The sequence below is a fragment of the Sceloporus undulatus genome, chromosome 6 (genome assembly GCF_019175285.1).
Source record: "Sceloporus undulatus isolate JIND9_A2432 ecotype Alabama chromosome 6, SceUnd_v1.1, whole genome shotgun sequence".
Taxonomy (NCBI): Eukaryota; Metazoa; Chordata; class Lepidosauria; order Squamata; family Phrynosomatidae; genus Sceloporus; species Sceloporus undulatus.
Window position 1 is genome coordinate 56,923,746 of NC_056527.1, and position 21,977 is coordinate 56,945,722.

General features: G+C 40.6%; 1 protein-coding gene across 5 annotated transcripts in view; it reads right to left on the minus strand.

The window, feature by feature from the left end:
• Positions 1 to 20,685, minus strand: part of ULK4 (unc-51 like kinase 4) — a 195,055-nt gene extending 174,370 nt beyond the window's left edge. For 2 of the 5 annotated variants that reach the window (XM_042477190.1, XM_042477195.1), the window contains exons 1-15: positions 19,433 to 19,590; positions 15,407 to 15,594; positions 13,642 to 13,741; positions 11,860 to 11,999; positions 11,586 to 11,745; positions 9,696 to 9,797; positions 9,406 to 9,489; positions 8,858 to 8,933; positions 8,628 to 8,723; positions 7,334 to 7,452; positions 7,147 to 7,216; positions 6,598 to 6,703; positions 5,200 to 5,304; positions 3,059 to 3,119; positions 1,704 to 1,885 (exon numbers count right to left, since the gene is read on the minus strand). In XM_042477190.1, the coding sequence (XP_042333124.1) occupies positions 1,704 to 1,885; positions 3,059 to 3,119; positions 5,200 to 5,304; positions 6,598 to 6,703; positions 7,147 to 7,216; positions 7,334 to 7,452; positions 8,628 to 8,723; positions 8,858 to 8,933; positions 9,406 to 9,489; positions 9,696 to 9,797; positions 11,586 to 11,745; positions 11,860 to 11,999; positions 13,642 to 13,741; positions 15,407 to 15,544 (1,539 nt within the window). In that variant the 5' untranslated portion in view covers positions 15,545 to 15,594; positions 19,433 to 19,590. Of the gene's footprint in view, positions 1 to 1,703; positions 1,886 to 3,058; positions 3,120 to 5,199; positions 5,305 to 6,597; positions 6,704 to 7,146; positions 7,217 to 7,333; positions 7,453 to 8,627; positions 8,724 to 8,857; positions 8,934 to 9,405; positions 9,490 to 9,695; positions 9,798 to 11,585; positions 11,746 to 11,859; positions 12,000 to 13,641; positions 13,742 to 15,029; positions 15,233 to 15,406; positions 15,595 to 19,432; positions 19,591 to 19,634; positions 19,707 to 20,601 lie in introns of those variants that run through there. The other 3 variants (XM_042477193.1, XM_042477191.1, XM_042477194.1) reach the window with 3 other exon arrangements.
• Between the last annotated feature and the right edge of the window lie 1,292 nt (positions 20,686 to 21,977).

Sequence of the window (21,977 nt, forward strand, 5' to 3'; positions counted from 1 at the left end):
GAAACTGTCTCTCCATGGGGAAATCTGAAAGACCTGCTATCACATTACCATAATGACATGTAAATAGGTCAACCTGGGAGTTGCAGTCAATTTTGGGGGATAAACTTTTAGATTTATAGATGGGTATATACAGTAATTAAATATCAAATCATCCATGGCATAAATTTACATTTTACATAAATTTATTACACTGCATGGTGTGCGGTGTCACAGTGCTCCTCTGGTGCTGTGTCCACACGACGCAGCACCGAAAGAATGCCGTAAAACCACAGCACTGTGGCTACTGTGTCTTTTCCAGGGTGCAAAAAGAAGCCGCTTTTTGCGACTCCTTTTTTGTGCCCTGGAAAGGCTAGATTGGGGCTGCAGTGTGTGGTTACCATGGCCCCAATCTGGCTGTAAAAGAGGCAGCTGGAGGCTACCCCTTCGGGGCTGTCTGCACATCTCCTCATTTGAGATGCAGTGTTGTGGAAGAGTGAACACCCAAGAAGACAAACAAATGGATGCTAGAACAAATTGAGCCCGAACTATTCCCTGAAGCCATAGCGATTAAATTTAGGCTACTTTGACCACATCATGAAGAAAAATGAATAGTTAGAAAATGCTAGGAAAGGTGGAGGGCAGTAGAAAAAGAAGATGACTATATGCCAGATGGCTAGACTTGATCAGGGCCTGGACCTGCAGGATCTGAGAAGCGAGGCTAAGAACAGGGGGTCTTGGAGATGTCTCATACAGAGGATCGCCTTGAGTAGAAGTCGACTCGAGGGTAGTTATCAAGTACTACAGCTTAGTAAACATGCATAGGGACATAAAGTTTGGCAGGTATTCCATTAAGGGCTGTTAATGTTCATTATGTACATTATGTTTGGTAAGGACCACTTCCCATGTAGCAGAATGGAATACACCTGCATTTTTCTAGAGGTGCTCCTTTTATAACAGAGGGGTGAAGCAGACAGGTATGAAGGAGCGGCCTCTGGGCGCTCCATCCACAATCGCCCCACGATCGGCCAGGGACTGCAGCAACCACACCGCGCACTCTCAAAGCAGGCCACCATTGTGATCCCAAACAGGCCATTGGCAAGGTGCAGATTTTCGCCACTCTTTCTGGAATTCCTTAGGTGGTTTCAGAGTGCCTTGTAAGCCTGAGGGCAGGGAACCGTCTAATTAAAAATAATAATTGTAAGCTGCTCTGATAGCCATTAGGGCTGAAGGGTGTAGTATAAATACCATAAATAAATAAATAAGGTGGCCTCAGAGCGGCTTTCAGCCACTCCAGGGGCATGTGTCATCTGTATGCCATACACCTAAGCAGGCAGAAGCCATTCCTTTCAACCCGTCTGTTTTGGGCCAAACAGAATTTCTAAATAAATTGATAGATTATGGTGACTACACTACTAAACTATAGTGTACCTGCTTTCCCCTTTCCTTCAGTTGCTGCTGTAACTGAGAAATCAATTCAGGTCATCAGAAGATCCTATCAATGTTGTCTGGTGCCCCCTTAAAATCTGGAAGGAGTATGAGCCACATAATCCTCTAGGATTATGCCACTGTGTTTCTTTGGAGAATTCAATGGGTTTAACGGGGCTTAATTCCAAATAAGACTGTATAGGACTGAAGCCTTGGTTTCTTAAAATGAAAGAGGTAGCTGACATGGTAACATTTTATTTTGTTTACTTTTTTGGTTCTTGACAAACTGTACAACTCACCAGCTGTGTGCTGATTAGTCTGGTTGCTACTTCTTTATTGCCAACAACAGTGCAGAGATAGCAAAGTAAATTCAGTTTAATTCTGGCTGTCCCTGTGGTCCGTTCTTGGGAATCAATCAGCTGATATACTTGTTGTAAGAAGTCATCCCATTCTGCTTCTTTTAGCATCAACAGTTTTTCGGCTGCACAGAAAAATAAATCAAAAATTGTTTTCTTAAAATATTCTACAGTTATACTTTGCAGGCTATGATACTGAAACATTTTTGCGAATTAAGGTTTACCACAATCTTCTTATTTTCAGAATCATTAGGCAGTATGTATTTAAATATTTGTTAGACATATTGTTACAAACCAAAATCAACAGAGTAAGATTCAAAATAGGATACTCACTGGCTTAAAATGAGTCAAACCCACTGTATTAAATACTATACTCAAGATGTGGGGCCTAAATTCAATTAGTTCTGACTAGAGTTGAACCATTGATTCTGCTGAAACTGTGGGATATTGCAGTCCTACAACATCTGGAGTGATGCACAAATCCCACCCTTGGCCTAGATATGTAGTTTTAATATATAAACGTAAACAGGACAAAGGAGTTATGTACATAATCCAATCACCTATTAGAAAATATAAAACCATAGAATCAAGAGAAGCTGGAATTATTAACAAAAAGGTAATTTGTATTAGAATCTTAATCAAGATTTTTGGCAGCTATTACATATAAATGTACACTACGTTTTGGAACAGTGTCCCAAATTTGATCCTCCAGTTATTTTGGACGTCAGCTCACAGAAACCCTATCCAGTTTGGCCAACAATCAGGAATTCTGGGAGCTGACATCCAAAACATTTAGAGGACCAAAGTTTGGGAGCCACTGGTTTGGAAGATCAGGAACAAGCCCTATATTTACATGCTCCTTCCTACTCAAAGGAACTGGCTAAATCAAAAATTTCATAGTTTCTTCAAGACACAATTTGCTATCATAGGCCCTGTACAGACCAGCACTTTGTGCTGGCCTGTGGCTGCAGAGGCCAGATCAGGGCCTCGACACGATGTTGCCACGGCCCCAATCTGGCCAGGAAAGGGGTGGCCCATATAGCCTCATAGTTGGCTAAACTAAAAACTTCCTAATTTCATCTATTATTCATGAATAATTGGCAATCCTAATTTCAAGGACTCATACTGAAATAAATCTTGCCCAGGAAATTATACATTAAATTAAGCACATGGCAGAGAGGATTTTCATAAATATGTCTCAGATTACATCCTTCAAAACCACAGTCTGGAAAGCTACATCTTAATGAACCTTTAAGAAAAAATAACTAATTTGCAAAATCTTTACAAAATATCTGTACCTGAATGTGCTGGGATATGCAAATTTTTCACGTCAAATCTCATTGGTACTTGTTTCACTATCTGAGAGGAAAAATGAAAGGAAATTGTATTTCACAGACCAGAGTAAAATATATAGCCATTATCAAACCAAATACTTTCTCGCATAATCAACCAATGATCTGTGAAACTATAAAACTACCAAACTTACTAACTGGCAGGAAGTCACTGAAAAAATTAAATGTGGGCTAACTTAGAAGTATAACAAAATTTACATTATTCAAATCACAACAATCCCACACTCCTAATTGCTAGAGTTATTATCTGTCTTTATACTGCAGTACTGAAGTAGTTAAATAAAGTTTGAATTTTGCTTAAATTCTATTCATTTATAAGCATTAGGCATTTCCTAGGTATTTAGACAAACAGAGCAAACTGTATATGAATACAGTGGGACCTCAATATCCATGGATTAGCCATCTGCAGATTTAAGCATCCACCGATGGCAAGCCCCCGTTTTCTCCAATGGTGGTGCATGTATATAGCCGCACTGCCATTAGGGACAACCCCTGTTGTTCCCAGTAGCAGCACATACACGTCCCCATGCCACTATTAGGGACAACAGGGCTTCACCTGAAGTCCTGTTATCCCTAATGGCAGCCTGGCCATTGGGGAAAACAGGACTTGAACATGCACGGATACCGAAGTCCCACTGTAGTAACACAGATACTCAATATTTATATTAGCATTTTTTAAAAAGGTGGACCCATAATTCTGAACACTGCTAATGCCCAGTCATCAATATTTATATATAAGCCAGAATGTAAATAGATACTTTTAGGCATATTAAGTAGCACCTTTTGCAGACCTCCACACCATATAATATTATAACTTGATTTTGGAATTTCTCTAAGTTTCAAAAGTAATTTTCCATGTAAGATGAGGATGTGCTTTTTGAGAAACTCAAAGCCAAAACTTTTTTGAGCATGAAAAACAACTTCTTTAGATCTTGGCTATATAAATATATTGACTATTAATGTCATCTTAACAACAAAATATTAGAACTTGGGTTGTCCTCACATCAGCAGCACCTGAAACTTGTAATGTATACTATATATTTTCTTTGAGAGCCAGCATGGGGTTGTGGTTTGAGCATTGGACTATGACTCTGGAGACCAGGGTTAAAATCCCTACTCAGCTATGGAAACCCACTGGATGACTTTGGACAAGCCATACTCTCTCAGCTGCAGAGGAAAGCAAAGGCAAACCCCCTCTGAACAAATCTTACTTAGGGTTGCCATGGGTCAGAAAGAAAACCCTATTACCATAAATCAGAAACAACTTGAAGGCACACAATAACAATATCTTCTTAGCAAACAGTAAAATACAGAAGGCCACAATTACTTCAACTTTTCTTTATCATTATCATGACACTTGTATGCGCTCCAGCATTTGGGTATGAAATAATAAGTCTGGGGGTACACTTTTTAATTCCAATTGCTGGCAAATCATTCTGTTTGACTAATCTGCCTCACAGTTCTAATGTGTACATAATACAATCGGCCCTCCTTATCCACTGATTTTTTTATCCATGGATTCAAGCATCCAAGGCTAGAAAATATTCCAAAAAAAGTATAATTTCCAAATAGCAAACCTTGAATTTTTTTCCATTTTATATAAGAGACTCCATTTTGTTTTTCCATTGTATTTAATGGGACTTGAGCATTCACAGATTTTGTTATCCACAGGGAGTCCTGGAACCAAACCTCAGCAAATAACAAGGGCCCACTGTATAAAATATATTCCACAAATAAAAATGAGAATGACTGTATTCAGCTCAACATCTCAAGACATTCAGTGGATTCCATGGAATATTAAGAACATATAATTAAAACACCAAGGACACATCCAAGGAAAACTCTGAGAAGTCCAGAAGCTTACCGTGAGATCTACTGGTGAAATAGTCCAACCTTGAAATCTAGCACTTTCATATAAAACTACCAAAAAAACAAAACCCCAACCCCAAAAAACTCCAGATATGGACACTAGGTGGAAGTGTAAGAATAGACGATGCATAAACATAGCACAAAAAAATGACAAAAACCACTGCATGATTCTGAACATACTATTCGGAAAGGCTATATAGAGAACTTTTTTATAGTACCTTTGGGTTGTCAATAATTGGGGTCACAATAAGGTCAGACTCTGTATAGATAAGCTCTTTCACTTTGGACTCCATATCCTCCTCACTGCAGAATATGTTTTTATCCTAGAATATAAGCAACCATTACAATACACATTATTTTACAATAAATGAATTATTTTAAACACAGCATTTTAAAACAAAAAATCCATTCACAATGTCTTAAACTTAAGAAAACTTCTTTCTCAGCCTCTAAACAAATAAAATATTCTAGTTCTCTATATAGACATTTTAAGGATTGCACTCTGAATATGAGAACTGAGTCTCCACAAATCTTCCAGACAGTTCTAGTTTCTATGAAGAAGCTAGAATTATTTGGATTTTTCAGTCTTCCTTGAAGCTCTGATATCAGAGAGGTAAGGGATACAGAAAGATCCATGGGGGAATGGAGATGAGATCTAAAACCAAATCTCCCCCTCTGAGGTTATTGCTCTACCTCCAACCTTGTACAGTAGACCTTTGCTTTACATGGGGATCTGTTCCAACCCCCCCCCCCCAGTAAAGCAAATTTCATGCATGCTCAAGCCTCATTTAAATGAATGGGGTGCGCTTCCCGTTCACATGACCTCAAGTACATGTACTGGAAGCCCACATCTGGATCAGGCCGACTGTATGAAGATTTCAGATTTATTCTATAGTTCCTGATATGCTATCACAGTGTTCATGAGATTGCAGCCCTAACATATTACATCTTATTACCTGGAAAAGTTCTCTTTGGCGGGGTACTTTTCCACGTAACCGCACTGCAGCATCCAAATTGCGCGGTGCGGCTATGCGGAAACAAAAGGACCGCTAAAAAGCAGCTCCTTTTAGCACCGTCACAAACTGCCTGTGGCAGTGCAAGAACATCACTACTATGCGCACCGTCTGGAAGGCGTGCGGCAGTGACATCACAGCTGTGCATGCCATGTATACGCCAGGATGTGCTAAAGGGCCCATATGTACAGGGCCCTTGAAACCTAAAGCTTATTAAACAATACTAACAACTAAAAATTAAGATGTTGGTCACCATTTTCTAAGCAGTTGTAGTGTATTGGTTTGTTTCTACACTCCCCATTTCCCATAGGTCAAAGTAAAAATAGAATATAAAAAATCAGGTTGATTTCCAGCTGTTTGTGCTGATTTTCTGTGTAACTTCTACCTATTTTACTCCAAATATTTTACCAGACATTTCCAGCTGTTTTCTTTCAAATATAAGGACCTCTTTGACCTCATTCTTTTCACTCTGTTTTGGTTCAGTCAGTTATTTTATTGTTATCCTTGCATTATAGTGATACCATCTTTTCCTATTGAAATTGGATGCTCTACTCCTTACACAAAAGAATTTCCAGCCTCCTGTTTCCTTCAGCCTACACTCACCTTTGCTGAAGGACATGGAGATGTTTGATGTAGTGAATTTGTAGACATAATGGCAGTGGCACTGCTTATTTCTACTGCAATGCTAGTTCTTGGTGTGGGTCGAGAACTGAAAAATACAGACAAATAAAGCAGATACTTTAATGTCAATTAATCCTGGTATTTTCTATAATCTGAACCCTCTACATTACTATAATTCATAATCCAAATCCATTAAGGCTGGATTTTCTTAAAATTTGTGCTATCCCTACTTTTTTAAAGGCCTGTTAATTCTTAAACATTTCTACATGACTAGAATTGTGATTCTTCAAAATAATGATTCAAACATGATTTTCATACTCACACTTCTAAGGGTTTCAATATTCTAATGTGTGATGCTTTTGAAATAAGTGTATAGTCAGCACATCCTATAAAGAAGCTGGTTCTTTGAAAGACTTCCCTGTCCACTGCTCACTCTCACTAAAAATTTGTGACATAAATCACTTTTCCATCTTCAGATAAGTTTAATTTCCACAAATGCCTTCAAAGTGTTAGAAAATTCTTTATTCATACCTGAGAAGAAATATAGATTCATTTGATTCACCATCAACAGCGCTTTTAGGACGTAATGCCTCTGGCTTTTCTGTCAAATAAAATATAACACATTCACCAACCTGAACTGTAGGAATGTAATGTTTCAAATAGTTATTTTATTAAATTTCATGCTAGAGCAATACATAAGATCAAACTGTAATCTCACCCATCTTGAAAGATCTGTTAAGTTGTTTATTTGATGTTCCTGGTGATGAAACATCTGGTGTTTTTTCACTCTCCAACTGATCCTCAGACTGTCCAGCTACAAATAGCTCAATATTTCCACTGTTGTTCAAACAAACAAACAGAAAACGACATTCTCTTTGAAGTTAATGCAGCTTTCACTGTACTCTATTTAGGTCAAAACTTTGAACAACTGGAACATGATTTCAAAAATAACTTTATTTAGAGATCACATATTAGGGATATATAAAGCACAAATAATCAAGAGATCTGTCTGCATATCAAGCATAATTTAGCAGAATTCTTAGTAAGCTAAGAATTCACAACACTAAAACAGTTTTGAAAACAACTAGCAGAAACTACCTTAAAGACACTGCCTACAACAGAATTTGCTCCTTATATAAAAATAATAAAATTAACATTGATTTCTACAACAGGTCAAAATTTAATATTGCAGGGATATCCAGTGTTATAGTGATACACAACAAGGTTGGACCCAGGCTATGTTAGTTGGTTAATTTCCAATGATTTCAAATAGAATAAACTGCATAAAGAGGAGTTTGCGGGACCAGAGCAAGTGACATGGTTCAAATGTCTACAAAAAAGTCATATGAAAAGTCATAGTTCAAGTCTACGAAAGCTCATGCTACCAACTTCTTTCTTTCAGTTAGTTTCAAAGATGCTACAAGATCCCTTTGCATACTGATTTTCCAGACTAGCATGGCTTATGTATTTGAACAGTTCAAAAGAGTGGTTGCAAAACATAAAACCCATAATATTTCATGATTTTTGACACAGATTTTCTCCCCTTCCATTATAATGACACATGCTACTCAGTCACAGGAAAGCTTCCTCTATAAAAAGAGGATTGCAGCCCAAGGCAAAGATGTGTAACTAAGGCCCAAAACAGGCAAAAGGCGGCCCAAAGCCACTGCCAAAGGGAGCGGTAAAAAAACCACTCCTGCCAATGGCTGATTTGGGATAATGACACTGACCCTCAGCCGATTTGAGAGCAGGCTGTCTGGTCACCACAGTCCCCAGCCGATTGGGCCTCAATTGTGGTTGGAGCGCTGCTCCAAACTGCCAGTCTATTTCACCCTTATGTTAGTTTGTAACAGAAAATATAAGGTGGCATCCTAAAAGCTAGCAAATTCATTGTGGCATAAGCTTTCATGTATGCATGTGATGAAATGGGCTCTAGCTCGTGAAAGCATATACTACATTACATTTCTTAGACAACAACTTTCAAATTTTAAAATGAAATGAATTCAATATACCTGGAGTTGGTGTCTGGTCCAGAGATAGATTTGTTGGCAATCTGAACAAAAGCATGTTTCCAGAAAGGATGTTGCAACAATTCTGTCCAGGTCAATCTTTAAACATACCACAATAAGGAAAATGATAAGATTGATGTATAAATGCTGTACAAATGCCACAAATTACCAGTTATTTGAAAGGAAAAAAATCAGTTAATGTACATTGCTACATCATCAAATCATCAGTTTACCTCTCCTGGGGATCCTTTTGAAGCAGAGAGACAAGCAAATTAAGGAAGTCTGAAGATGGTTTTGGAACTGCTGATCCTGTAAGTAGCAAGAATACATATATTTAAGAACAAACAGGCTAAAAACAATAATACACTTTCAAACTTTATTACCCCCTTAAAGATGTAAAGTATAGAATTAAGATAGCGACTGCTTGTGTTGATACCTGCAAGAAGGCAAGATATGCAACTATGGAAATGACTCCTGGTATTTGCTTTCTTCCATGTGTTACGGAACAAAAAGGCATGATGAGAGAGCTCCCACAAACTGTCAGTGGTATGGCAGCAAGCTTGATTTCATCAAAATTAAGAGGGAATGATACCTTCTATCATTCTGATTCAGCTATCAGTTTTATTAATAAGCACAGAGCAAAGAGAATTAGCACACATGTACAGGTGCAGAGCTGGCCTTCAATGATAAGTGAGAAGAGACATATATATTTTCTTCCACTTCATACATTTTTAGACTTTTTTTACAAGACATAATTAAATTGCTTATCCTTGAAACACACCTTGCTGTAAAAGTGGAAAAGGATCTTCATTTAAAATCTGTTCTGTTAATTCGGTAATGCTTTCGGAGCAGAATGGTGGTTTTCCTATAAATATAACATATGGTTATTGAAAATTAAGCAAGATTTGAATAAGCTCCAAAATAGTAATTTAATAAATTTGTTTGCAACAATATGTTTGCACTGTGAGTTTACTCAAAAAAAAGATCTTTCAAGATCTCCACCATAAAAGATAGAAACTTATTACATAATGTTTCCCTCTAAGTGTAATATAATACTAATTGTCATGATACCTGAAAACATTTCATATAGCAAACAGCCCAATGACCAGAGATCACTGGCTATAGAGAAGTCGTTTCCCTTGATCACTTCTGGTGCAATGTATCTAGGCGAACCTGCAAAATAAAACCATGAAATCTGGTTTGCTCTGGTTCTGGAATAGATTCAACTTTACAAGTCACTAACAATTCAGTCATAAACCAACTTCTTGTCCAATCCTAAAACCAGTATTATTACTGATTTTATTAGTTCTGTTTTTCCCAAGTGGATGTGGGAGGTGGGGAGAGGAGAAATGGTTTGCCAGTAGTGACTTCGGGGAAATGCATCCTCTGACAGTTGGAATTCACATGCCCCCATTTGCTGTGAAGGCCCCAAGAATGCTGATTAAAACTCCACATACATTGTCCACAAATCACATCCCTTCAGTTTTTCCCAAGTGATCAACTCATGCCTTGCCCTTGTGCTACAGCTCCTTACATCAAGGAAACAACCATACGTATACTGTAGAAAAGAAGAGAGGCCAAGGAGAAGCTTGAAGGTTCAGATGGGAACACCTGCACCAACTTCACCATTTATTAATTTTTGTATAACTATGTGGTGATTTAGACAAAAATCTGAATTTAAGTCAGCTGGCTCCTTGCTTTCACCAAAGCACATAGTATAGAAGGACAGAGTAGAGGCTGGGGTAAAAGCAGAGGCAGAAAACAGTCTCCATTCACTGTCAACACTGAGGCAATACTACTCCCAGTCCAACAGGAGCTATGTAATTGCACCAGATCATTTTAAATGGTAACTTCTTGGCTTGGCTCCATGTTGGTGTTGTTAATCACCATGGAGTTGATCTCAACTCATGGCTACCCTGTGGATGAGACATTTCCAGGACTCCCTAACCTCCACGTCTCTGCTTAGTTCCTGTAAATTCATACCCATGACCTCCTTGATAGAATCCATCCATCTAGCATGCAGCCTTCCTCTTTTTTTTACTTCCCCCCACCTTTCCTAATGTTATCGTTTTTTCCAGTGAGTCATGCCTCCTCATGATGTAGCCAAAGTACAACAGCCTTAGTTTAATTATCTTGGCCTCCAGGGAGATTTCAGGCTTTATCTGTTCCAGAACCCATTTGTTTGCCTTTTTGGCTGTCCATGGTATCCTCAGTACTTTTCTCCAGCATCACATCTCAAATGAAATTTCTTCTTAACCACTTTCTTAACTGTCCAGCTCTCACATCCATACATAGTGATAGGGAATATAATGGCATGTACTATTCTAACTTTCATGGTCAGTTTGTATCTTTGCTTTTTAGGAGCTCCTCCAGTTCCTTCACAGTCGCCCACCCCATTCTTAGAGTTCTGATTTCTTGACTGCAGTCCCTATTCTGATCAATGTTTGAGCCAAGATATGGGAATTCTTTTACAATTTCTGTTTCCTCATTGTCTTGATTCCATCTGTGTAGCTCCTCCATGGTCATTATTTTTGTTTTCTTTATGTTCAACAGTAAGCCTGATTTTGCACTTTCATCTTTGATTTTCCTTAGCTGTTGTTCTAGGTCTATGATGTTTTCTGCTAGTAGTATGATTTTGTCTTCATATATTATATTGTTTATATTACTTCCTATTTTCACTCCTTCTTCTTGTGTCCAAGCCTGTTCTTTTTCTAATGCTTTCTGCGTATAAGTTGAATAGGTAGAGTGAAAGGATGCAGCCTTGTCTGACCCCCTTGTCAACTGGGAACCATTCTATTTCTCCATTCTGTTTAGTTTCATATTCATCATTTCTGCCAATATAGTAATACTGCTTTCAATGAAATGGCCATTGAACTCTCTCTCCTCCCTCTCTCTACTACCCACCATTTCAGGTTTTATATAATTTTAATTAAATTACTGTTCCAGCTGTTAGCAAAGTACCTCTAAGTCTGCTTTTGAGTGTTTGTCCTCCGCTTTCACCACTATCATCTTGCTGTTCCTCTGTTCCAATTAAAGCAAAAAATTCTTCCAGGTTTTCACCTTCTGCTTTAGCCAAACAGAAGTTACTGAACTTCAAAGTGCCAGGCCCTTCCAGAAGAATCTGTAATCAATATCAGTTCGGAATGTGGAATAGTGTTAATGATAAAAAAATACTTAAAAATCTGTTAATGATTTCTACAAATCATGTGTCACTGCAAAATATATTCTCTCTTACCTTTCCTGGTGTAAGGTCGCAAAAGAGAATTCCAAGTTCATGAATATGATGAAGTCCAGCAAGCAAATCAATTCCAAACTCTCTTATAATATCTTCAGGTAAGTGTTCATCTTGAGCAATTACCACTTCTAGTGATCCACCTATTTATGGATAATTAATCATGATTTTTAAATAGAATTTCAACTAAGTGACCTCTATAATGCTGTGTATACCTTTATATTTACATTTGTCTTTATGTAGCTTTCTGCACTCCAAATGAATTTTCTTTGCCTGGCCTTGCTGGGCCTCAGGGACAGAGCCACCTGATCCCACTGGTGAGGCAACCACTTGCCAAGCCCTGGAATTCCAGACAATCAACCTTCTCAACCAATAAGCTTACAGCCAGCACACTGGCCTTGCTAGTCATTAGTGAGAGGTCAGCTTGCAGTGGTCAAGAACTAGACCTATTACCCCTCCTCTAGCCCCTAGCAGTTATCAGGTCAGAACAAGACATCCTAGGTTGCCTAGCCTACCTTCAACATACTGGTCCTTCTTTGGTTTGTTGGTGACCCTAAGGCAAATCTATCATGAGGTTTTCTTGGCAAGATTTGTTCAGAGGAGGTTTGCCATTGCCTTCCCAAGATTGAGAGCATATAATTTGCCCAACATCACCCAGTGGGTTTTGTGGCCAAGCTGGGAATCAAACCCTGGTTTCCAAAGTTGTAGAGCAGTACTCAAACCACTACACCACACTGGCCATTTTATAATCCTACAGGTTAATATAAATATAAATGCAAGTGGAGGGAAATGCAGGGAGAGTGGCTGGAGTCTGAAGAGAGAGACGGCATGGAAAATGCAGGGAGCCAAACTGCCCAGCCACATGAACAGTGGCTGAAGACTAGGAAGGGGGTGGGGGGCACATGAGTCTAACACTCTGTGTAGGTACCTGGGGGCCAGTACCATCACCTTATGAATTACTAGCCCTGGGAGACCTGGGGAAAAGGGAGGTGACACCCTAAAGGGGGAAAAGAACAGCATCTGTTACACCCCTGATGAGGGCTCCAGTGACTAGCTCAGCTGCCCCCATTTCTGCTGTGCCACTGTCACCATTCATATGCTGTGCAGCAGCTCATACCATGCCACCACCACTGTTCATGCCATGCCACCATTGTTTGCGCCATGCTGCCACTGCTCTTGCTGTGCCACCGCTTGTCAGCCATGCCATGCCATCACTGTTCACCTTGCACATCCTGATCCCAAGGAGGTCCAACCAGGACTGACATCTGGCCAGCAGGTGGCCCCCTCTTAAATCAAATTATACTTCACCAGAGTGAAGAATGCAGCAGCTTCCTCTGACAAAGTAAATCAGCCTTGATTTAAAAACTATGAAATTAATTTTGTAAGTCTAAAGTTGCTTTAAAGAAGATAGAGGATTGCCCACATAACTTTATCTCTTTGTTATGTCAACCAGAGGTAAGAATAATATGATCCTTCAAATGTTGGTGGACTGTAATTCACAACTTTCATCACTACTAGTTATACTGACTAGCCCTTGTGTGTGTAGTACTCCAACAACATCTGAAGCATCACACAATACCCACCCTTATGCTAAACAAAATATGCTTGATCATAAGGTCACCAAATATGGCATCTAATGACACCAAAACGAAGACTTTAGTAAAGTTTTGGACTCCATCCATCAACTACTTCAGGTACCTCCCTGAACTATTACTTCAAAGAACAATTAATTCTAAGGCTATGCTAAGGAGCAGTCACTTTATATTTGGCTTAAAAGTATCTTACCTGTGCATAATTCCACTACAAGCCAGAGGTGATTGCTTGTTTCATACCATTCATGAAATGTTACTATGTTCTTGTGCCTAATTTCATGAGTAAGGCGCACCTGCAACACATTATCAACACATATGGGATGGTTTGGGCTCAGTCAAAAAATGGAAGAAGAATTGCTCTTCAAGGATAAGATCTAGACCCAGATTTAGTTATATTTGGAACACAACAACATAATAGTTTTGTGGGTTTTGGGCCTATGTGGCCATGTTCTGGAAAAGTTTATTCCTGACGTTTAGCCAGCATCTGTGGCTGGCAAACTCCCACCCTGAGGCCTTGCCATTCAACAACAGACCAACACACAGATTAACATATAAATCACTTCATCTCAGCCCAGGGTCACATAGTATATATATCCCACTTACAGTGCGCCCGCGCTGTAGGCAGTTGCCCCATATGCAGCTTCCAGCTTACACAGAAGCTGTGCGATGGGAGTGAATGGCATGTGTGCCTGCGGTGTGCACACTCTTCCATGGCATGAGCACAAGCCCCATTCAATCGAATGGGACTCGAGCGTACGTGTTTTTTTGGCTTACACGGGGGGGGGGGAGGTCTGGACCCCACATAAACCAAGGGACCACTGTACTTTCATGCCAGCATTTTCTGAACATGCCAGCCATGGTTGCTGGCAAAATGTCAGAAATAAGCTCTTCCAGAACATGGCTGCATAGCCCAAAAAACCCTGAGAAAACAATGGATGCTGGCCGTGAAAACCTTTGACTTCACACCAACATAAATTACGAGTAACAGGCCCTGATGATTTCAACCTACACACTCTTAACTAAGAACATATTCAATCTCATGAATTAAAGGCATGTCTGTTCCAAAAAGGACTGAATAGAGAGAAATCCTTCTCATATACGGAGAAAGAAAAGAAAACAGCATTAATACTGTAAAGGATTTGACTTATTTTAAAGCTTATATTTAAGGAACATATTAACAATACATGTATATCTCAATTTTAAAAGTAGATGTGTTCCCATGCTTTAAAAGAAACTTTGGCAGAAATAAATTGGTAAGACTGGGGATATGATCACAGAATAAAAGCACCACAGAAAAGAACAGTAGGTCTACATATTTCAGCAAACTTTTCATTAAAAATTAACATTATGGACTTTTGAATCTTGTAGAGATCACATGAAAATGTCTTCCAAAATGCATCCTGGGATTACTAAAAAAAATCTTTTTAACTGCATTCACTTTTCTTATGATTTCCTGGCAAAACTTATAGATCTATTTTTTTTAACATGTCAGTATATCTGGTGAGGCAGGCTAATCTGCCTTCCTTTTCTATTTTGTTCTTCGTGCATGCTCAGTAAGGGATTCTGGGGGTTGCTTCTTACCTTGCCTGTTGTATGTAAGTACATAAGCAAGGATGGGTCAGAAGATTAAAAAACACAAGATAACTGATCCAATAATCACTGAGGATTAATCCAAGTCTGAAAGGTTTCAAAAGTATTTCCAACAATTGCTGCAGATCATAGCAATCTAATTAGCATAGGGAGCCTCTCTGAAGGAACATGTCCAGAACACGAATGCCTGAAACCTACAAGAAAATCCTTTTAAATTAAAGGCGTTTCCCATACTCAATACTGAATGTGCACTGTTTCATTGCATGTTGTGAAATGCACATTTCAGATAAAAATGTGCATCTGAAAATATGCCCCTGCATAAATTGTATGTGTACATCTCTTTGTAAAACAATAAATGTAATCCTTACCCAATTTGTAATTTCAGCTCTTTTGCATTTATCACTGCATAAAATAGCAACAAAGTGTATTGTTCCTTTTCTTCTGCCTTTATAGACAACTGTCTTGCTCCCCCTTCCAATTTCTTCATATAAAATAAAGTTTTCCATGACAATGTATGTCGTATCAGATATATCAGTGTACAACCATTTAACATCACCTGCAAGACAGAAAGTGTTTCTACGGTAAATACATCAAGAATTTATACTATTTTTAAAAAAGGTCTGCGCCATGTAACTTTAAATGTTCAGTAAAGTGATTACAATGTATGCAATAGAGAAAACAATAACATTTTACATGCTACATCTTTGATCAGGAAAAAAGTGTTAGCTAGGGTTGCCACATGTCCTTTTTGGTCCCAGGCTTTACCAAGGTAAACTGTGGTGTGAGCTGGAAGAACAAATGTCAGCTGTACTCCTAACAGACATATCCCCCAGCATTTATCATTCAATAGTAGCCTCATTAGAGAGCCCGCATGGTGCAGTGGTTTAACACTGACTCTAGAGACCAGAGTTTGAATCCCTGCTGGGTCATGGAAACCCACTGGGTGATTTGGACAAATCATATGCTCTCAGCCTGAGAGGAAGACAAAGGCAAATCCTCTCTGAACAAATCTTGCCAAGAAAATCCAGTGATAAATTCATTTTAGGGTTGCCATCAGTATGAAATGACTTGAAAGGACACAACAACAACAAATGGCCACATGGTGCCTGTTGGCCTGCCTTTGCAAGATTTTATGGAGTTTGGGGTTTCTTCTTGTGGGAACCGTTAACTCTTTCAAAGGGGCTCTCTCACCAGCCAGGCTTTATGCCGGTTGGTAAAGAGGAAAGGATTGCAACATGTTAACAGGGGGTGGAGAATAACAGCTAACCCAGTAGACAGGCTAGCCAGTCAGATTAATGCATACAAAAAAGGCAAGATTCAATTATTGCCGGGGGGGGGGGGGGATATACCGGTATCTATATCTGAGAATTTAAGGTGCTACTTCTTTTACTCCACTGTATTAGATATTTATGGACTGGAGAGCAGCTTTGGCGCAGCTTCCGGGCTCTTAGGATGCATGCATCATTTAAACAGCATACCTACAAAGTGACCCGAAGCAGCTTTATTTTGGCCTGTCTGTATGGGGCCATAGTTTAGACGTTTAAGAGAAATCAAACCACTTCTTCAACTAATTAATTGATTTGGGCAGATATATATGTATTTAGAGGTGGTGGATCATGGATAGAAAATACAAGTACTTATGGTATTTTTTACCAGCTGGATGAAATTTTCTGAATCCTTGCCAAACTAGCAGGGTACTACCATCCTTCAGAAAACCAAGGGGATACTACAATCATGCCATTTAATACTGCTCTGCAAGTGATATAAAGAACTGAGGGACTTAGAGGGTTGAAAATTTCTGATTCCCTGCCAAACTAACAGGGTGCCACTATCCTTCAGGAAACGGAGGAGATTCTACAATCATGTCATTTAATACTGCTCCGTACATGTCATAAAGAATTAAAGGGCTGTCTCATAGAGAATGGAGCCTTGTTTATTTGTTATTCATCAAACAAATATCTTCCCCACTCTAAAAATAGAATAAAAAAATAATCTAGACCCTGAAAAATACACTCTCTATAAAACAACAGCATATTTAAATATATCTGTTGCCAAGATGCAGTCAGAAACATACTAAATAATTTTGTGATCATCATCATGGACAGAAGCTCAAACCCAAATGATAGAAAACTGGCCTGTTACAGACTGCCAAAATAAAGCTGCTTCGGGTCTCTTTGGAGGTATGCTGTTTAAATGATGCATGCATCCTAAGAATCCGGAAGCTGCACCAAAAGCTGCACTCCAGTGATTAGGAATGGAGTGTGGCTTTGGCGCGACCTCCGGACTCTTAGAACCCATGCATCATTTAAACAGCATACCTCCAAAGAGACCCGAAGCAGCTTTATTTTGGCAGTCTGTAACAGGCCAAAGTTCTGCTGAGGTATAAGTTTCAGATTTCCTAGGTCAAAAATCTAAAAACTCTGGTAACAGACAAGGGGGTATTATCTTAAAGGCTAAAGATGAGGTCCAGTTTTATTCACAGTTCTGGAACCAAAATGCCAGGAATCATCAATCTAAATGGCCCACTCAATTCTTTGTTGTTGTGTACCTTCAAATCATTTCCGACTTATGGAAACCCTATCATGGGGTTTTCTTCGCAAGGTTTGTTCAGAGTGAGGTTTGCCACTGCCATCCTCTGAGGCTGAGAGAGTGTGATTTGCTCAAGGTCACCTAGTGGGTTTTCATAGCCGTATGTACGTATGTTTATCGTATTTTCTTGCAACATGTAAGCATATCATGTATTATTATGAAATAAATCTGTTAAGGTTATCACAGGATTATGTTGGTGTCTAGTTTTTAATATTGAAAACAGGCCAGCCACTATCTCTTAGAAAATTCCTGTTCTGATAGTGGCTTCAGAGAGAGAAAGGCAGCACAGGCTTCACCATGGAGGGATGTCAGTTTGCCCTTTCATTTCTGAGGGGAAGACTAAGGTCCAAAACACACTGCAGAAATAATCCAGTTTGGGACCACTTTAACTGCCTGACTCCTTGCTAGGGAATCCCAGGAATTGTAGTTTATTGTGGCACCAGAGCTCTCTGACAGAGTAGGCTAAATGTCTCCCAAAACTATAAATCCCATAATTCCCTAGCATTGAGCCACGGCAGTTCAAAGTGATGACAAACTGGATTAGTTCTACAGTGTCGGTGCAGGGTGACCAAGTGTCCTCTTCCTCCAGGACCTGTCCTACATTTCAAACTTCTGTCTGGGAGGAATTACAAAACGTCATCCATTTTGAGAGTAAGGTGCGCTAATTTATATGAGTTTTTTTAGCTTTTATTGCATTATGGCCCACATTTTTCTTGAATGGCCCACATTTTGCGGTGCCTTGTCCTCCTTTGCAGTGAGGAAGACATCTGAGCAGCTTGTTTGGAGTTACCCCAGGATAGCAGGGCAAAAAATGGGGCAAAGTCAGCACTGGAATAGTTGACTTTGACACAGCTATTAAGGGTCCAAAGGACATGGCAGAAATAAACAAATCTGAGACTGCTTTAACCACTCTGGCTCAATGCTAGGAAATTCTGTGACTTGCAGTTTTGTGTGACATTTAGCCTTCTCCATCAGAAAGAAATCTGGTGCCACAATAAACTACAATTCCCAGGATTCCTTAGCATTGAGCCAAGGCAGTTAAAGCGGTGTCAAACTGGATTGTTTCTACAGGGCTGAGATAATACCTTTGGTCCCAAAGACAATGCAGAAATAGTCCGGTTTGAGACCACACTGCCCTGGCTCAATGCTAGGGAATCCTGGGAATTGTAGTCTGTTGTGGCAGCAGAGCTCTTTTTGACAGAGAAGGCTAAATGCCACACAAAACTACAAATCCCAGAACTTCCTAGCTGTTAAAGCAGCCTCAAACCGTGTTATTTCTGCAGTGTGTTTTGGAGCAAAGGCTCACTTGGACCCAAGGCATGAATTCTAGGGGCTCTCTGCCCTGCAGAAATAATCCCAGTCTGGGACTGCTTCAACCGCCTTGGCTCAACGCTAGGGAATTCTGGGAACTGTAGTTTTGTGAGACATTTAGCTTTCTCTGGCAGAGAGTTTAGGTACCACAAAGGGGCTTAAGGAGACTACGTGTGAAAGGGAGATAGGAGTCTTAGTTCACCACAAGTTGAACATTGAGTGTGATGCAGCAGCTAAAATGCCCAATGCGATTGTAGGTGTGGTTTTTATGGGCGAAGGAGAGGAAAGTGGTGGCATCGGTTAACTTCAGGCTCTACTAAGCGGGCCAATCCCTTGGCAGAAGCGAGAAGCGGGGAAACCAGGACCGAAGGGCCTGGTTCGGTCCTGGTTTCCTCGCTTCTCGCTTCTGCCAAGGGATTGGCCCGCCTCCCCGCCACTACTTTGCTTACCACGCACGCCCGCCCGCCCCGTTTTCCCGAAAGCCACCAATATACCTGCTCCCTCGCGGAGTCTTTGCACCGTTAACCGTATAACGGCCGAGCCCCGCCCACTGGCTTTTGCACGCGCCTGGGGGGCACTTCAGTCTTCCTCCCGCCCAGCTCTCTTTCTCCTCCAAAAGGTTGCTCGTGACTCTGGGAATCAATGTAGCCAATTCCAACCCCCCCCCCCATGGATTGTGTTTTGGACTAGTCCGACCTGGCTTTGTCAGTATCTTGGATACGGCTTGGGACGTCGCAAACAACACTTGGGGGGGGGGATATGAGACGTAATCACTGACTCCTCCTCCTTGGCATCCCCTCCCCGCCTCCGTTTTATCCAAAAGTTCCCGGATGTTCCTCGCCCGGCACAAACATACAGAGAGGAGGAGCTGGGGCCCGTTGCTATGGAAACCCCATCCTTGCCTTCCCCAACATGAGGCCTGTAGTTATGGGCCTAGAGTTGGCGCTGTGTAACGCCCTTTGTTAATAAACACTCCTGAGTCTCATAACGTCTACAGTGGTCCCTCCATATTCGTTGGGGTTAGGAATGAAGGACCCCCATGAATGTGGGAAAACTACAAATAAAGGAAAACACTATTCGTTTTACCTGAGGGGAAGCCTCTCTAGGAATCTCTAGGTCCTCCAGTGCAACTCTATGGTCAGCACCTGCCAGAGGTTGAGGCTGGAGGACCTGCAAATGCCTAGATATTAGTGTTTACTCTAGGAATTCCTCTAGGTTTTCCAGCACAACTCTATGGTCAATGTCTGGCAGAGATTCGTAGAGAGGATATAGTCAAACCCACAAATAGTAGAATCTGCAAAAGTCAAACCCACAAATGTTGAGGGTTGACTATTTCAATTTCCACCCATCAGTAATGTCACATAAAGCATTAAAAATGTACCATACTGTCCACTATTACCAGGGACAAAATGTAGGACAAATTCAAGACCAAACTGTAAGGCAACTGCAGGACAAAACTCAGCCAAAAATGTAGGACATTTTAAAAAAAATTAGGACCTTAAATGTCCTACATTTTGGGCTGAGTTTTGTCCTGCAGTTGTCCTACAGTTTGGTCTAGAATTTGTTCCACATTTTGTCCCTGGTTATAGTGGACAATTATGGCAACCCTAAATACATCCTGGCCCACCCAACGCCTCACTGCCTGGTCTGCCTGTCTCTGTACCTTCAAATGGCCTATCAACTTAGGGTTTGTTCTTGTGTGCCTTCAAGTTGTTTCCGACTTATGGCGATGCTAAGACAAACCAATCTTGGCAAGTTTCTTTAGAGGGGGCCTGCCATGGCCATCCTCTGAGGCTGAGAATCATAAATCCTATCCACACTGCAGAAATAATCCAGTTTGATGCCACTTTAACTGTCTTGGCTCCGTGCTAGGGAATTCTGGGAACTAGTTTTGTGAGACATGCAGCCTTCTCTTTCAGAGAGCTCTGGCACCACCACAAACACCCAGAATTCCCTAGCACTGAGGCGGGTCAGTTAAAGTGGTGTCAAACCAGATTGTTTCTGCACTGTGGATGCAGCCATAGAAATATGAATTGGAGTGCCATCCAGTCCAACCCCATTCTGCCATGCAGGAACACACAATCAAAGCATCAAAGCACCCAGCTGCAACAGATGGCCATCCAGCCTCTGTTTAACAACCTCCAAAGAAGGAGACTCCACCACTCTCCAAGGGAGAGAATGTGATTTGCCCAAGGTCAATCATTAGGTTTACATGCTTGAGTTGAGATTTGAACCCTGGACTTCAGAGTCATAGTTGAGCACTCAAATCACTATGCCACAGCACATGATTTATGAACCACATGGATTTCATAAGGTTTTCTTAGGCAAGGAATACTCAAAGATAGTTTCATCAGTTCCTGCCTCTCTGAAATATCACAGTATCTGGAATTTGTTGGCAGTCTCCCATTTGAGTGCTAACCAGGGCTGACCCTGCTTAGCTTCCAAGCTCAGAGAGGATCGAGGTGCCCCTAGGGTCCCCAAATGGTGCCCTTTAAGAGATTTTGGACTCCAGTTCCCAGAAGCCTCAGACATGTTAGCTAACAGTCTGGAATTCTGGGACCTGAAGTCCAAAATCCCTTAAAGAGCACAGTTTGGGGACCACTGGTGTAGAGCAACACAAAGCTGGAGGGAGGGAGGGAGCAGGACTGAAGATGGGATGGAACACTAGTCCTTTTGCTCTACGCACAATCGTAGCACTATGTTTCCTATTTAGCTGCCAGGGCTACATCCTATGAAATCCTGGGGCTTGCAATTTAGTGAGGTATTTGATGCACCCTTTGAAGAGAGTTCAGAAACTCCAGTCAGTAAAAGATCTGCAGCTAAGGTGTTAACTTGGGCTGGTTACAGGGATCATACAGCTCCCTTGCTCCAGGAGATCCACTAGCTTTTGACAGTCTGTTCCTGGGCAAAATTCAAAGTGGTTGATATGACTTATAAAAGCCTATACAGTTTAGGTCTAAATCATCAGTCCGGCCAGAGAGAGAAGGAGAGGAGCTGCTTGGCAGCCATTTTGAGACCATGTGCTTGAGACCGTATGCC